Here is a 16873-nt window from a genome sequence, read left to right as displayed (position 1 = left end):
TAGTTGTATGGATTATTTAAATTTCAGTATTATAAAACTAAAATTATTTAAATTTCAGTATTGTAAAACTCTTTTAAGTTTAAAAAATCAGTTTATTTATATTTCAGTTTATTTTAGCAGTCTGCAGACGTTAAAAAACAAACAGTCTTCTTCTTACTGACTGCAAACTTTTGGTCCACCTCATCTACTGCAAATGCCTGCAGATATGATCCACAAACTACAGATCTCTTACCTCTGCAAAAACAAACACCACCTAAATCTCATATCATACAAGTATAACCTAAGGTTTCTATGTACCCTGCCTATGAGTAGGCATCTATATCGTACGACTTAGTCTTCAAGATGATAAGATCAGAATCCTTCTTATAAAAAACAATTATATTTTGTATGGTATCAGGTTGGGCTTTTGATCCAGCAACCTACCTTGATTAATTTATCTTTCTCACTGGAAATCAAAAATTTTGAGTCTGACCATAATCTTTCTAAAAATAACATTGTCGACACCTCATTTGTATTTACAACTTGCCAGAAGCTTGAGAGTAGCTTAATAGACATTCCAACAGAGGACATGTTGTGAACTTATTGAGAATGTTTGAGAAGGAGATGTGAGGTTCGTCTAAATTAATTCTTTTTTGTCAGAAGGTAATTCACGCTTAGCGCATCAACTATTGATGACATCATTTAATTTATGTCAACAGTAGGATGTTAACCCTTTTTAATTTGGACGAAGAGCCAGGTGATTCATAGTGGGTCAACGTCACTTGGTCTTGTAAATCTCAAAGAAGAAAAACAAGTCTCGAGAAGGGACCCCTCCTCTCCTTTCATCTCAAAGCTTATATATTGATCCTTAATACGTGTTAGTACATGTGGGTTCCAAATTAAGGATATGTGTCAGTTTTAGAGTAAATATTGTCACTTATAAATCAATAAGACAAATTGACCGAGTTATCATGTGGCAGAATTTATCAGCGACGAGATGATTTTAACAGTAATCAAATTAAAAGTTAAAATGACTAACCAAAGAGAGTTGCAATTGTCCTTCTCTTGAGTGTTTTTAAAATTTTGGAGATGTTGATCTTCCATTGGAGGAGGTACAACGTAACTAAATTGAATAAATAAGTTTCTTGATTTTAAAACATATATATTTTTTTCATTTAAAAATTTTCAAATTTTTTTATATTAACAATTTAAAAAATTAAAATAAATTAAACCTATTAAATTTGCAAATAAATATAGATAAATAAATATTTCTTTTAACCCATACTCCTTCCCTTTACAGTGACGGAACATAAGAAAGATTAGTAGGGGTCATGGTCTCCAAAAATTTTAAAAAAAATTAAAAAATTATAATTTAGGCCTTTAAAATTTTTTAAAAAATTAATTTTGTCTCCCCAGAATTTTTAAAAATTCAAATTAAACTTTAAAAATTTTAAATGTTCTTAATTAAACTCCTCCCATAATTTTAAAAAAATTCTCATTTAGCCTCTCAAAATTTCAAAAATTTTGGTTAGACCCTAATTTTAGGGGAAAAATGAAAATTAGACCCTTCAAAATTTAAAAAAAATTAATTTAAATCTCTAAATTTTTTAAAATTTTTAAATCAACCCCCAAAATTTTATTATCAACTACCGCCACTGCTCCATTGGGAAACCCAACAAAGAAAAGGAAGCTAATTATTACCATCAAAATTGACTATGCCTATACGATCCGACGAATTCGAAAGAATCGAATCAAACATCACTAATAAAAGATTCACATGTCAGGTTTCACTAAGGTCTAATATTTGAATTTTCACTTCCTTTTATAAATCCAAATATAAGATTAATTCCAACATCAACGCATGATATGATGTGACATTATGTTCATTTATAAATCACTACTTTATAATATGTATTTGCCCTTTTTTTCTTGCATTATTGTGAAATCAGCTGCAACATGGATGAGAGGCTTCTTGGGTCAGAAGAACCAAAGGAAAACAGTAATAATAACCTGAGAAACAGAGTTTGGGAGGAATCAAAAAAGCTATGGAAGATTGGGTTTCCTTCCATTTTAGCTAGGGTTACAGCTTTTGGCATGTTCGTAGTGACCCAAGCTTTCATTGGACACATTGGTCAGCTAGAGCTTGCAGCATATGCCCTTATACAAGTCATTGCAGTTCGATTTTCAAATGGAATTTTGGTATATCATATGGTTAAATCCGTTCACGATCTGTGTTTCATTAGACCCTGCAGATTTGATTACTTTGGCCTTGTTTTTGTGTGTGCAGTTGGGGATGTCGAGTGCAACTGAGACTCTCTGCGGCCAAGCATTCGGAGCAAAACAATACCACATGCTGGGTATCTACTTACAAAGATCATGGATCATCAATCTCCTCACCTCGGCTGTTTTGCTACCGGTGTTTATCTTTGCATCACCGATCTTCAAATTACTTGGAGAAGACGAGGAGATCGCCTCTGCTGCCGGATATGTTTCTCTTTGGTTCATCCCCATACTCTACTCTTTTGTCTTCAACTTCACCATCCAAAAGTTCTTGCAATGCCAGCTTAAGAACATGATCGTCGGATGGATTTCTGCCGCCTCGTTCGTCGTTCATCTGTTGTTGTCGTGGATCTTTGTGAGCAAATTGAATTGGGGAATCCCTGGTGCCATGAGTTCAATGATCATATCAACTTGGTTGGTGCTCATTGGGGAGTTTGTTTATGTGTTTGGTGGATGGTGTCCAAACACATGGAAGGGGTTCAGTTCCGCTTCGTTTCTCGATCTATACGCCATGCTTAAGCTCTCGATATCGTCCGGAGTGATGCTTTGGTGAAATCCCATTTCTCTCAACATCTGGAAATTTTTGTTTCTTCAATCTTATTAACATAAACATTGATTGTTGGCATTGTCAGCTTAGAGTTATGGTACTATGCTGTTCTAGTCCTGTTGGCAGGGTACATGAAAAATGCTGCAGTTTCCATAGATGCCTTCTCCATCTGGTAAGATTGTCAATTTCCTTCATCTTTTTTATTTTCTGATTCCAATTTAATCAAAGAACATACATCACATTGCAGCCTCAATATCATAGCTTGGCAACTCATGATTTCCTTCGGCTTCCTAACCGCGACTAGGTTAGTATCTTTTGGATCAGTTTCAAAAAAATGTCGAGAACACCGCAATCACACACGTTTTTTACCTTCGACAGCGTGCGCGTATCGAACGAACTAGGGAGAGGAAATGCCGAAGCTGCGAAATTTTCGATGAAAGTTATAACATGTACATCGCTTTGCATCGGACTGTTCTTCTGGGCCCTGTGCTTAATTTTTGGTCACCAGATAGGGTACTTGTTTACTAGCGAAGCAGAAGTGGCGAACTCGATGGCGGACCTGTCCGTGTTACTTTCGTTCTCGGTTTTGCTCAACAGTGTTCAGCCAATCCTCTCAGGCAAAACCATATCTATATAAGATGAAACTCTAGATTGCATTTCTCATAATGTTTGGTTAAAAATGTGGAAATGCAGGGGTAGCAATTGGAGCAGGTAGACAAAAAATTGTTGCATATGTTAACATATGTTCCTACTATGTGGTCGGTGTGCCTTTGGGAATTCTTCTTGGTTATGTAGTCAAAATGGAAGCCAAGGTTAGACAAAAAAAAACACTTTTTTATCATAACATTAGCATGTATATATGAGATAAGATATTGTTACATTGTATAAAATTCTTTTAATTTTATATAGGTTTAGAACCGTTGAATAAGTGAAAATATATGATTAAGATTAATACTAGGAAATGAGAAGATATTCACTAGAAAAAAAAAATAATAAATCAATTTTATCCATTTATTTTTACTCATCCAACGATCCTAAATCTATGTAAAACTAAAATTTTTACATTATGTAAATAGATCCTAGCCCTGAATATATTATAGGCCATCTGATGAATTAAACTAAGACAAATGAATATTCCTTTGATTTTGATAGGGTCTATGGATCGGGATGATCATTGGGGTTGCAACGCAGACAATTGTTCTAGCCTACATTACCTCAAAGACTGATTGGGAAGAACAGGTAATTAAAATGATTATAATTATGTACACATATAGTGTGAAATCTTCGAATTCATTGATGCCAGTTGTAGAAGGGAGTGTCGTTATTTCAAAAGTTTCGGGTTTAAGCGACTATATCTATAGGGTGTTTGTGTGTTGTCAATTACTAAGAAAGATTTTAAATAAATAATACATAGAATAAATTTTTTGGTTTAGCTATTTTTTGAAATCCATTAGCTTTAAAATTAATAGAATTAAATTCTGACCACTAAATTTCTTGGTTTAATTATTTTTTAGGATTTATCAGTTTTGAAATTAATGAAATTAAGCTTCTATTTTCTATTTTTTTATTTAATTATTTTGCAGTACCTTATATGTTTCAAAATTAACTTTGACCCATGATTTATCCTCCACATATATATTACATATGTATTGGAGGAATTTGCTTTGACATTTTATTATTTATTTATTTATTTATTTATTTATTGTGTTTTCAGGTTAATAAAGCATCAGAGAGGCTAAACAAGTGGCTATTGAGACCTTCAGGGGCATCAGAAGAGAATCTTAGTGATGAAAGTATAGTGGATGACATAACCAATTAATTTTATAAGCTCAATGAGGAAACATATGTGGATGTGTTCCATGTAATCTAACTTTTGCTCTTTCTATTAACTTAAATTAATGGAATAATAAACATATTGGATTTCTCCTCTCAAGCTTCAAACATTTTAAGTGTGTTTAAAACGTAACGTATAAAGTGATATCAGTCGTTAAAGAAAATGTTCCCTATATACCCCCAACAATCTAGTGTGAATTATTTTATATTTTTAGAGTTGTCATCCCACTGCTAGATCTTCAAAACCCCTATCCTCTGCAGTCCTCTTCAAGCATCCAGAAACTCATATCTTCCGGATAACTTTCTTTTCCAAATTAATATCTTTTAGAGAGATGTTGAGAATTATCTTTGAACAGATTTTACTTTGTATTTACCCGAGTTAAAAACAATTCATCAATTCCCTTATAACATGCCACACTCAAACCAATTTTTTTACTTGAATTTGTACTCTTTGCGGAAAGAGACTCTACTCTAACCTTACTTCTCACACCGATATTGCCTTATTCTTTTGAATCTTCAATTTTTTTTCTTGAATAAAGTACATAAATGGTCACCTGATTATAGGGAGTTACTTTATTGAGTCTCATGATTATTAAAAGTTACAAAATGATCTCCCGACTATAAGACGTTGTTTTGTTGAGTCACCTGATTAGAGGGAGTTACTTTATCGAGTATATTGACTATTAAAAGTTACAAAATGGTCCTCCGACTATAAGATGTGTTTTGTTTAGTCCCTCGATTATTAAAAGTTATAAAATGATCACCCGACAATTCATATGTTCCAAAATCGTCATTTTCTGTTAAAAAATTAATGTCCGTCTGAGCTGGACGTTAACCTCCTAACTAAGATATGATAAAATCATATCTTAACTATGTTTATTGGCACCGTCGTTACTTTCAAGCATTGGCTCGTCAACATAATGTTTTAAGCACTGGCTTGACAACAAAATGGAAGTGAAGATTCGATCCACAAAATATAACTAAAATGATTATGAGATCAGTTTTTATCATATCACAATCAACAGGTTAACGTTCATCTCATAAGACCGTCAATTTTTAACGAAAAAAGACAAGTTTGGAACATATGAATAGTCAGGTGATCATTTCGTAACTTTTAAAAGTCGGAGGACTCGACAAAGCAGCATCCTATAATCTGAGTACCCTTTTGTAATTTTTAATAGTCAAAGACTTAAAAAAACGAACACCCTATAGTTGAGGATTATTTGTGTACTTTACGCTTTTTGTTTTCTAACGAAATCCATTAGTGTTTTCTTTCAATTGAAGAATTATTTGGTTTTGGTTCACAAAATCGCCATAAGACAGACAAATTGGAAATCTCTTGTCCCTTTCAATTAGGGTTGTGCAAAATGGCCACAAGAGAATTTAGTTGGCACCTTTTATCATCTTCTCATGGTTGTCAACACTCCTATGCACTTCTTCAAGATGAAGACTACCATTTGAGTTGCTTGGACCATTAGCAAGATCCAGGGATAGATCGAAGGGGTAGGTAAGGACGGTCACTCCTAAAATTTTTATATATTTTAGATATTTTTTATATTTTCTATTAAAAATATATTTTCGTCCCCTAAAATTTTATAAATTCATTTCTCTTTAAAATTTTGTAAACTCGACTCTAACATAAAATCATACGTCCGTTCTTAACAGAGTCCTTCGAATATTTGAATTCCCATTACATGCCTTTCCTTTATGACAAGGGATAAAAACAAGAAGCCACTAACGTCCACTTCGGGTGCCCTGAATGATGAGTCAATATTGTATAAGACAACCCTTCGAAAAACTTTTCATTAAATGTAATAGAATGGTCCAAAGGGGATTGCATCATCATTATTCTAGGATTCATTTTTTGTAGCACTACCGCTTTGGGACCAATAAGTTTTGGAGGGGTTTAATTAAAATATTCATAAAAAATTAAAGGAATTTGATGAAAATTTCTAAAAACTTTTAGAGATCTAATCGATTTTTTAATTTTTTTAAGAGGTTTAATGCCTATATAAAAAGAAATTTGTAGGGTTAAATTAAAATTTCAAAACTTCTAAAGGACTTAAAAGAAATTTTCACAAAGCTTGGGGGCCAAGGTCCCTCACGCTACCATCATTCACCTCTGTATGTGCAGACTCTTGTCACAACTAAACTCTCTTTATCTATGTCGTTTTCTACGCTTTCTCCGACACACTATGGACAGCAGACAGGAGAAATTATATATAAGAAATTTTTAAATTATTATATATTTTTAAATTTTTTATGTATTTTTTTTATTAAAAATTTGATTTCGTTTTTAAAATTTTATAAATTTATCTCTTCCTAAAATTTTAAAAATTATACCTTTAACATAAAATTTGATGTTCATCTATGTTCCCACCTAAACATCTCCTTTCTTGATCACAGAAGAGTCGATCTCTTCATTTTTCCTCAAGTTTAATCCCATTGTTTTCATCTAGCTCGTGATGAATTTTTAAGTCAAATCATATCAAATCAAATTAAATTAGATAAGAATTATGTCAAACCAATATAATAGTTCGACTCGGGTCTGAATAGATTTGAGTCAAGTTGAATTCGGATCATTGTAAGGTTGATTTCAAATTAGACTCAGTTCTAATTCGAGTTAAGTTAATTTCAGATTGATTCAATATTAATTCATAATTAATTGAGTGTCTTAAATTATAAAAAAAAAATTTATCACATTATAATATCATAAATTCATAATCTAAGTTTTAAGTCTCAAGTCTCAACTACCTCATTTTTCTCTTGCAAATCATAGACTTCATCAATTACAATTACAAGTGAATTAAATACTAAGTTGGATCAATATCAAATCGGTTCAACAACAAATCGAATTATTTACAAGTTGAGTCAATTAACAGGTCGGTCAAAAATAAATTGAGTCAAGTACAGGTCGGATTGATATCATGTCGGGTAAAATCATATCTCGTATAGTTTCAAGTCGAGTTATATCAATTATTTATCAGGTTAATCTCAGATTTGAGTTCATATCAGCTCGGATGCATGTCTAATTCAATTATCACATTATCATGTTTAATTCGGATTCATATTGTTGTTAAGTTAGGTACATGTCATGTTCAAATCCAAACTAATAAGGTCTAAATAGGATTCAGGTCAATATCAATTCAACCTCGAATCGATTGCAAATCATCACCACCTTGGGTCACAAATATTTCACACTCAAATCGATTTCAATTAATTTCTTTAGATCAAATCATATTTTTATATCTCTAATTAAAAGACATGATAAAAATAAATAAAGTATACTTGAAGAAAATAAATTTAACGTGATTTGATTTTTTATCTAAATTCACGATATTAGATAATAAAATATTATTTCATTAAATCTATAACTTTTTCACACACAAAATTATAACAAATAACGTAACTTTTACACGAAAAAAATTACAAAGCATCCTCCAAGAAATTACATCTTTCTCAAATACCTTAATTCTTAAGGTTAAACTTTTATCTTTATTGTATTTACGGAAAACATTAATAATAGTAATAAATATTTAATCATTAAAATGTCTTATTCATTTAAGATATCAATTTTATTAATAGCATCACACACATCAAGGAAATTTAATTAGGATAAAGTACACAAATGGTCTTTTGACTAAATGATATTGATTTGTTAAATCTTTTAATTATTAAAAATAATAAAATGATCTCTCAACTATAGAGTGTTACTTTGTTGAGTCTCTCGACTATTAAAAGTTACAAAATGGTCACTTGACTATTCATTATATTCCAAACTCATTTTTTCATTAAAAATCCGACTGTCGTCTGAGCTAAACGTCAACATACTAACTGAAATATGATAGACGTTAATGATAATCTTTAATCAAATTAAAATAAAATCCCAATTTAATATTATAAATTAAAAGCTGAATAAATAAGTTCCGATTCAACTAAAGTGAAAGACACTTGTAAATTAATTTCTTCTTTAATTTTGTATAGATGATTAGTGAAATCATCGTGTTTTTTAGAGTGATTATAAGATAATATATGTTTAATTTTTTTAATTATTGATCATGCACACATTCCTAGACGTAACTACTTGACTCAAAGACTTTTAAAATAAATAACAAATCATTTAACTACTGAGATTACTTGACGAGTTATAAAGGAGTTGAAACTTGAAGTTTAAGCATCAAATGAAACAAAAAAATATTTATGTGAGCAGTGACGGATGTATGTGTATTCCAGGATAGATACATGTTCATCTTAAAATTCAAATTTCTTTATATTAGTTGTTCATTTTACTGATGTTACCCACTTTGAAATTTTATTTATGGCTACCCTAAACAAAAAAATCTATTATTAATATATATACCTACCTTAAATTTTTTTTTTTTTTTGCATCTGCCACTGTATGAGAGGAATAGGCTGAAATGTATTGGGCCTGGATGGAAACCCACTCTCTTGGACTCTTTGGAATGATCTTTCTCCATCTTACAAAAAATATCTTTCTTAAACTTGACCCAAATCTTCAACCTCATTGGCAACATTAAGCAAACCCTTATGTACCAGCAACACAACTATTACTCCGACCCCGAGGATCCAAACCACAACACTCGTTTATCTCTAGTATATAAAGTAGGGACCAACGTTTAATCGAGTCGAGTCAATTTTTTTAATTATTTAGATTGTTGAGTTTAATTTTATAATTCAAATTTTATTTGATATTTTTTTGAGTTAAGTTAAAAAATTTCGAGTTATTCGAATTGACGAGTCATATTTTATAACTCAAACTTTATTTGAAATCTTTTCGAGTCGAGTTGTTTGAGTTTCTGATTAAATTTAATTATAAATATTTATAATACTATGGTTAGTGGCAGATCCAGAAATATTTTTTAAGGTGAACACATATATGTTAATAACACATTCTTTTAATGGGATGAGTATAAATAAAATTTCAGGGTGGACACCATCAATAGAATAAGTAATTAATCGGAGAAAAAAATTAGATTTTAGGGTGGACCCTCGGATACATGTGGATCCATCACTGACTATGGCACTATTTGATTATAATTTAAATGATTTTCTATGACCATATACAATACATATATATATTTCTTCATATATTTTTTTTCATATGTGATACACATATATATTATACAAAATTGAGGGACTCGACTCAAACTTGAAAACTAATCCACTAATTACAAAATATTTTGAGTTATTCGAGTTATATTTTATAGCTCAACTCGAATTTAAAAAATTTTCAAGTAGAATCAAATTTATAAAATTACGAGTCGAGTCAATTCAAGTCGAACTTTTTTCGAGTCGAATTTTGATCACCCCTAATATTAACCCTCGGTGAGAACACCCTTACCATCTTTCTTTTGTATATCTTACCATCTTTCTTTCTATATAAAACACTTTCGTTTTTCCCCCTTTTACTTTCAACAAAGCATTTGATATTTGATTTCACATTTGTTCTTGGTTTACCCAAGAATTTACTCTTTTTCTAAAAGCATTCACATATTATATTTGTTTCCGACTATTTATATATTTCAAACTCGTTCTTTTCCGTTAAAAAAAATTACTATCATCTGAGCTGGACATTAACCTATTGATTGAAATATGATAAAATCTGATTCCAAAACCGTTTGAGTTGTATTTTATAAATCAACTTTTCATTTATATTATATTGTCAAGCCAGTGGACAATATTAAAATATGATTTTATCATATCCTAGTCAATAAGAACTCAAACGGATGTCAACTTTTTAAAATAAAATGACGAGTTTGGAACATATGAAAAGTCGGGTAATCATTTTGTAGCTTGTAATAGTCGGAGAACTCAACAAAACAACATCCTATAGTCGAGGGACCATTTTATATCTTTTAATAGTCGAATGAATCAACAAAACATCACTCTATAATCGGGGGATCATTTGTATATTTTATCCAATTAAAAAATAGTTAAAACCTCATCAATTTATCTATATCCACCTAGTTGAATTTTTTATTTGATGGAAAATGAATAATAACCTGGTACTTGAGCCTAACTAGAATAATAGAACATGAAACGAACTCAGAAAAATGTAACGGAACAGCCTTCAAAAGAATCTTATGCAAGACCAGATCAAGAATGATTTACAGAATAAACATGTCTAGGATTGATGTGTGACAAGCATCTTATGTTGTGGCCATAAATGAAATTGATTGAAGCTTTTATTTGGAACACAAATCTCAGTATTCCATGGATCCAAACTGTCTAATGTTATCCATAGTATGGGGGATGAGCCAACATTATGCAAACTAGGAAGCAAACTAGTCATTGTATTCCGGAAATATACTTGAATTTCATAGTGAATTCATATAATTTTCGTTGGAAGGAACTATACATGAAAATTATTCTGTAAATGAAGAAAACAAATGTCGGTTTCAAATTCGAAGACGATGGTTACCTTTTTAACAGACTATATGCCGGTAAATCCTTCACACTGGAGACGTTTGGTAGTGAGAGTTCATGCTCTAATTGTGTTTTTGTAGACTTCAGAATAGCCTGACGAAAAAAAGCAAAAAAATATAGAATGAACTGTGGAGTAATGTGGAGGGAAGTAGTGAAACTCAAGGAATTACAAATATAAAGGTCGAGATACTCGGAATAGAATCATTCGTTTAGAACGGTTTACATTAAATTCCATGTATGTAGCCTGTTTCGCAAGCCATTGCACATCCAACATCTGAAAGGCCACACAATAAAGATCGTCGAATGCCATTTCATCTTCCGCAAGTAGTTCCAAAAATCGTCTGCCAGCCCCGGAAGATGGTTTCTCTGCAGGTAAAACATTATTACAAAAAGAAAAAAGAAACTCAACATTGAGGCAAGACGGCAGATAATTAATTTACTTTGTTCGTTATTAAGATAAGAGTCCGATACTTTTCTCGTCAGTAAAATAAAGCGCTATTGTATTTGTTCAAGTAATGCCGGAAGAATATTTTAGCCTCTAAAGGTGATATCGAAAATACAAATTCAATATCTAAGCAGTTCTGAAATCACATTACCTGATTCCAGATCCAACATCTGTAGCAACATAAATGAAATATTGACACCAGCTACAGCAAATGGATACTCCCATTCAGATCTATTCCCATCTTGTTTGTGCAACAACCTCCCAAAAGATTGCTGTTCAAGGAAAGACCAAATCAGAGTTTGACCGACCATGTCTATAGTTCTTGCTGATGGAAGAAATGATTGTTTCATTGTTTTGTACACGCTAATATGTTAAGATAAACAAGTAAAATTATAGCAGTTTCAGATGCTCTATATGGTAGATATCGACAAAACAAAATCCAGTTAATTTAAGGAAAGGAAACAAACCGGATATTTCTTGGCAAAAAAGATGAGATTCTCTAATGATATGAATCCTCCACCCCTTCAAATAGCAATGAGATAATATGAATAGGTGATTACATATAATCAGGAAAGAAAAACCAACCAAGACAAGTTTTAAGGCAAAGTCAGTATACCGAAAATCTGTTGAAGGATCTGCACCTTGCCATCCCATGTCCTTCCAAAGCTCTGATTTAAGAGATGGAAGCTCCCTGTCAGGGTAAGCCAATCTCCATAATTGCTTAAGAGCATCCTGCCAGTCAAATGGAAGTTTGATAATCTTTTACTCAAGTTCATATATTTCGTATTTGGGGGGAGGGGGAAGAGAGAGAAACTCGAAAGGATGACAACTGACATTTTCAATGCCAAAAGAAAATCTGATGGAATTGGCAAATTCTTTTAACCAAAAGTGCATCTACTGACTATAATCGACAGAAAGAACTTAAAAAAGGTAAAAGAAAAATAAGGATAGAAAAATACAGAAACACACTGATTATAGAAAAACCTACTTGATGCTCAAGCTGAGATCCATCAAAGGGAACTCCCAATCTTCGCTGAAGGCCTCTCAGCCTAGCTTCCTACAAGGACAAAGAATGGAAACACCAAGTTACCTTAGATTACCAATAATAAAATGGAATAGAAAGGTCAATGAAAAGTTTTTTTTTTCTCTTTTAAAAGACAAACAACTGAATAAACTATGCTCATGCTTTTTGCCAACTCAGTTGTTTTACAAGAAAATCTACAAGAAAGAATCTTTTTAAGCTTTAATTATTTCTCCAAGATCATCCTTCAAACCAGTTAAAAACTCCAACTACCAAAAAAGAGGAAGAAATTTCTTTCCTTTAGTGTTCTTTCACATCCATATACTTCAGGATCCTGTACTGAGGCAAACTCTCGACTTTCTAGTGTGCTACCTCTATAATGCTGTATTAAGTTGTCTTTAAAAACTGTAACAGCTGAAAGCAAATTCTCTACCTAGCTTCAAGTTTAAAGCCTGAATTGTATTTAGATTTACAATGCTGAAGATCAATCAGATCATATTACCAATTTCTCTCTCAGTCCAATCACATTTTATCAGTTTTCTGCAAGTAGAGACAATATTTATGAAATTACACTCAGGACTGTAACATACCCTTCCCGATCTTAACATAGAAATTGACAAACTCTTGCTTTTCTAAAGGTCTCCTTGTCACTTCCCCTTTAGGATAAAGAAGACCAACACGAAGAGGGGGAAAACAATAAGTTGATCATCAGAGCATGCCTCCATTATAACCACATGGCCACATCCCCCTCTACCCGTTTCAAAACATAATAATAATAATAAGGTTATTCAAGTCCAGAAAAATACATGGAAAAAGTGCAATGCTAATTATACCTGTAAAGGATTAAGTGCAGGCTCAATACATGTCTGGTTTGATCCATTTTGGATGTTAGAAGGTAGAGGTAAAAATTGTGCAATAAATGCTATGGATCCAAGGATACTGTTTGCTGGAAAAGCCAAAATTAATCTATCAGTAACTCAAACTGCTATAAGACTCCAATCAATTACGAGAAAAGGAAATAAAGCAAATAATGCAATAAATAAAGTCCCATACAGCATTAAACTATCAGACAACTCTTTTTTGGCGTACAGTTCTATTATTCAGTGTCAAACTATACCCTTCACATTAAACTGTATAATGTCTTTGAGGAGGCATTTACTTCACAAAATGCCCCCAATTAGGGTCATTTTAGTTCACATAGATAACTAAATTAAATAGCCTTTAGAAACCCATCATTTCTCCATTTCTACTTGCTTACTTTTCCCCTTTTGGAGTATACACTTTTCTTTCTACGATGAACACAACGGCCTTCCATTATATATGAATGAATGTGAAGTTATAAAGTCATGTGATGAGTATACAGCACCATCTACAAAACAGGTGGGGCACTTCTGTTTCTATGAACTATGTTGATAGAGAGACATTCCAACAACTGTGCTTTTTATCAGGGGAATCTTCGGTAAATGCTTATAAGATGTGAGGGGAATACTCAGAAAACTCATGCAAAAAGGTGCACATGCTGCATAAGTATATTTACGTAGACAAAAGTATATCCAAATTATATGCATAGGAATCTATTAAACAGATGTGCTCAACAGATTAGTACCTGACTAATTTAATGGTTTAACTTTTGAAGTTAGAATCCAACGAACAGAAAAAAGGACTATAAGTATATTGCAACTGCAATTATAGACATTGCAAACAAGAAAATCCCAAATCTGAAACTAGGAAGCACACTAAACATAATATCTCACCTATCCATTGTTTCCATTGCATGATCAAGTTAAAGAGCAAAATCAAACAATGTAAATGTTTATCTCTTCGCTCCTCATCCAAGATATCCGCTAGCGTTTTCCCCTACAACATAATAAAGAAGGTACATTTGACATTATCAGTACTCTTTCTCCTCCTCCTTGCAAAAAAAAAAAAATACACTTAACATAAGCAATGGCATAATCACCTCAGAATGTCTGCCATCATAACTGTGGTTATCTAACAAAGGTTCGTGTAAACCATTTAATGCCGACATCTTATACTTTTCATTCCTCATCCTGCCAACATGCCCGTGATGAAGCCGGGTTCTCAAGGCACCAGCACTCGTTAATTACAACTGATTATTCGCAGCAATTCTTCTTAATACCCTAACATATTAAAAGAAAAAAAAATATAAAAAATCCCCCAAACTGCTAAAATAGATTAAACAAGGAACTACCCAAAATTCCAATCAGCACTAAAAACGGCTGGCAACAAAATTACCTCAAATTTGCATCTCAAAAAATCTACAATTAATAAAATTAAACAAGCAATCAGATATTCAAATGACTAAGAAACATCTAATTTCGGTATCCAAATTCTATTGAAAACATTCTAATAAAGTTTAAAATATGCACCCAAAAAAGGGATAAAATAAAATGAAAAGGAACAAAAAAAAAAAGAAGCAAAACCAAAATTTCATTATTTTCCACAACCCGCAAAAAAAAAAGTAGAATCAGAGAGGAGAAAAGCTTACACGAATGCTGAACAGATGCTGATGAAAACTATAAGGAAAGCTGGTAAACCCCACAAAAAAAATTAAAACAAATGATACAGAAAAACCTGAATATTTAGCTTAATAATAAAGAACAAAAACAGGGTATTGAGAATTTTGAATCTCTGGTTGGAGGGGAAAACCAGAGATTCTAAAATCCAGTTTTAATTGGGAATTATTTGTCAGATGCTAATCATCATCCCTTTAAATAAAAAAAAGTAAAAAAATTATACCCTGAAATGGCAGAGGTGAAAGGTCAAAAATCTGTTATTTGTTTATTTCATTTCTTTCTTTTTTAAATTTTTAAATTTTATTTTCAACCCACGCCATTGAAGGGATTAATGGCTTAATTCGAAAATAGGTACTTAAATTATATTATTTTTTTATTTGAATATTTAATTTTTTATTAAAGTATTCAAAGTATTATTTTTTATTTAAGTACGTGAAATATTTTTAATTAATATTATATGTTAATTTTTAGGTATCTAAACTAGAAAGATTGTATACCTTAAATATCAATTTTAACCAAAAAAACACATACTTTAGATATATAAAATATATATATATACTTTAGATTTATTTTTTCAATAAGCTTATAACTAAATTATAAAAATTTAAAATAAAAAATTATAACTCAATTATAAATCAAGGATAATTAAAAGAATTAATAGTAAAATTTAATTTAACGACTAAAATTCTAAATTTAAAAAATACTAAAAATAAAAATAATATAATCAAAATAATTGAACTAAAAAAAATTAGAAATAGTAATGGAGCGAGCCAAAACAAGGATTACCTCGTCTACTTTCGTCTTACATTCATAGGTATAAAGGGCGAGCAAAATTTGATTCAACTAGAAAAATTGATTTTTTTATTTGATTCGACTCAAAAAAATTATTCGAATTGATTTTGAGTTATAATTTCATAAATTTGATTCGATTCAAAAAAATTTAAAGTTCAATTCGAGTTATAAAATACAACTCAAATAACTCAAAAATTTTAGTAATTAGTGAATTTATTTTCAAGTTTGAGTCGAGTCGCTCGGCTTTGTATGATAGATGTATATCACATATGAAAAAAATATGAAGAAATATATATGTATTATATATGGTTATAAAAAATCATTTAACTTGGAATTAAATAGTACCATAATATTATAAATATTTACAATTAAATTTAAATAGAAACCCGAAAACTAAAATCAACTAGAATTTTATAAACTCGACTCGAAAAAAATTTCAAATAATCAAATTTTATAAAATAAGACTCGTTAACTCGAATAATTCGAAATTTTTCGACTCGATCGAACGGTCACTCCTAATAGGATGTTGAAAACATCTCCATTCATAGATAGGGTTGTAAACAAGCCGAGTTGAGCTAGAGTATTGCTGAGCTCAACTCGAACTCGAAAAGTTTAAAATTAAACTCGACTCGATAACTCACGAGCTAAAAATTATCAAGCTCAGCTCGAACTCGAAATAAAATATTTAAACTCAACTCCAACTCAAGAAGGCTTGAACTTAAATTTTTTTCAGGAGCTCGACTGAAGCTCGATTTTGAGCTCGATTCAAACTCATTTCAAGCTCGGACTCGAACTCGATTAAAGCTTGAGCTTGAGCTCGAATCTGAACCTACATAAAATCTTATATTTCATTTAAAGACATTGTCGAAACGGTTTTTTTAGAGGCGAGATTTTGAAAACCGCATCATTTTTAATTATTCTCTTAATTGATTGATTTTAATTAAAAAAAGTAATTTGATTTTAAAAAACATCTCGTTTCAAAATTTTGGAAA

At 31.3% G+C, this 16873-nt stretch overlaps 2 protein-coding genes across 2 annotated transcripts; one reads left to right on the top strand and one right to left on the bottom strand.

Moving 5' to 3' along the window:
- The first annotated feature begins 1929 nt into the window (after positions 1-1929).
- On the top strand, positions 1930-4637 carry LOC120170168 (protein DETOXIFICATION 24-like). Its single transcript, XM_039178164.1, has 8 exons — positions 1930-2178; positions 2267-2808; positions 2892-2978; positions 3054-3110; positions 3185-3423; positions 3500-3618; positions 3959-4045; positions 4521-4637. Exons 1-8 carry the CDS (start codon positions 1936-1938, stop codon positions 4623-4625), a joined length of 1479 nt encoding a protein of 492 aa, XP_039034095.1. The 5' UTR covers positions 1930-1935; the 3' UTR covers positions 4626-4637.
- A 6319-nt stretch (positions 4638-10956) lies between these two features.
- On the bottom strand, positions 10957-15204 carry LOC120170167 (ELMO domain-containing protein A-like). Its single transcript, XM_039178163.1, has 10 exons — positions 15062-15204; positions 14513-14693; positions 14307-14409; positions 13386-13498; positions 12520-12588; positions 12148-12263; positions 11999-12053; positions 11683-11803; positions 11310-11452; positions 10957-11179 (listed from the first exon to the last, which is right to left on the bottom strand). The coding sequence occupies exons 2-10, from the start codon at positions 14600-14602 to the stop codon at positions 11078-11080; spliced, it is 912 nt and encodes a 303-aa protein (XP_039034094.1). The 5' UTR covers positions 14603-14693; positions 15062-15204; the 3' UTR covers positions 10957-11077.
- Between the last annotated feature and the right edge of the window lie 1669 nt (positions 15205-16873).

Source organism: Hibiscus syriacus, unplaced genomic scaffold (genome assembly GCF_006381635.1).
Source record: "Hibiscus syriacus cultivar Baekdansim isolate YM2019G1 unplaced genomic scaffold, ASM638163v2 tig00111772_pilon, whole genome shotgun sequence".
In the NCBI taxonomy this organism is placed as follows: Eukaryota; Viridiplantae; Streptophyta; class Magnoliopsida; order Malvales; family Malvaceae; genus Hibiscus; species Hibiscus syriacus.
Note: the sequence above shows the minus strand (reverse complement) of the source record. Positions and strands in the feature narration are given on the sequence as shown.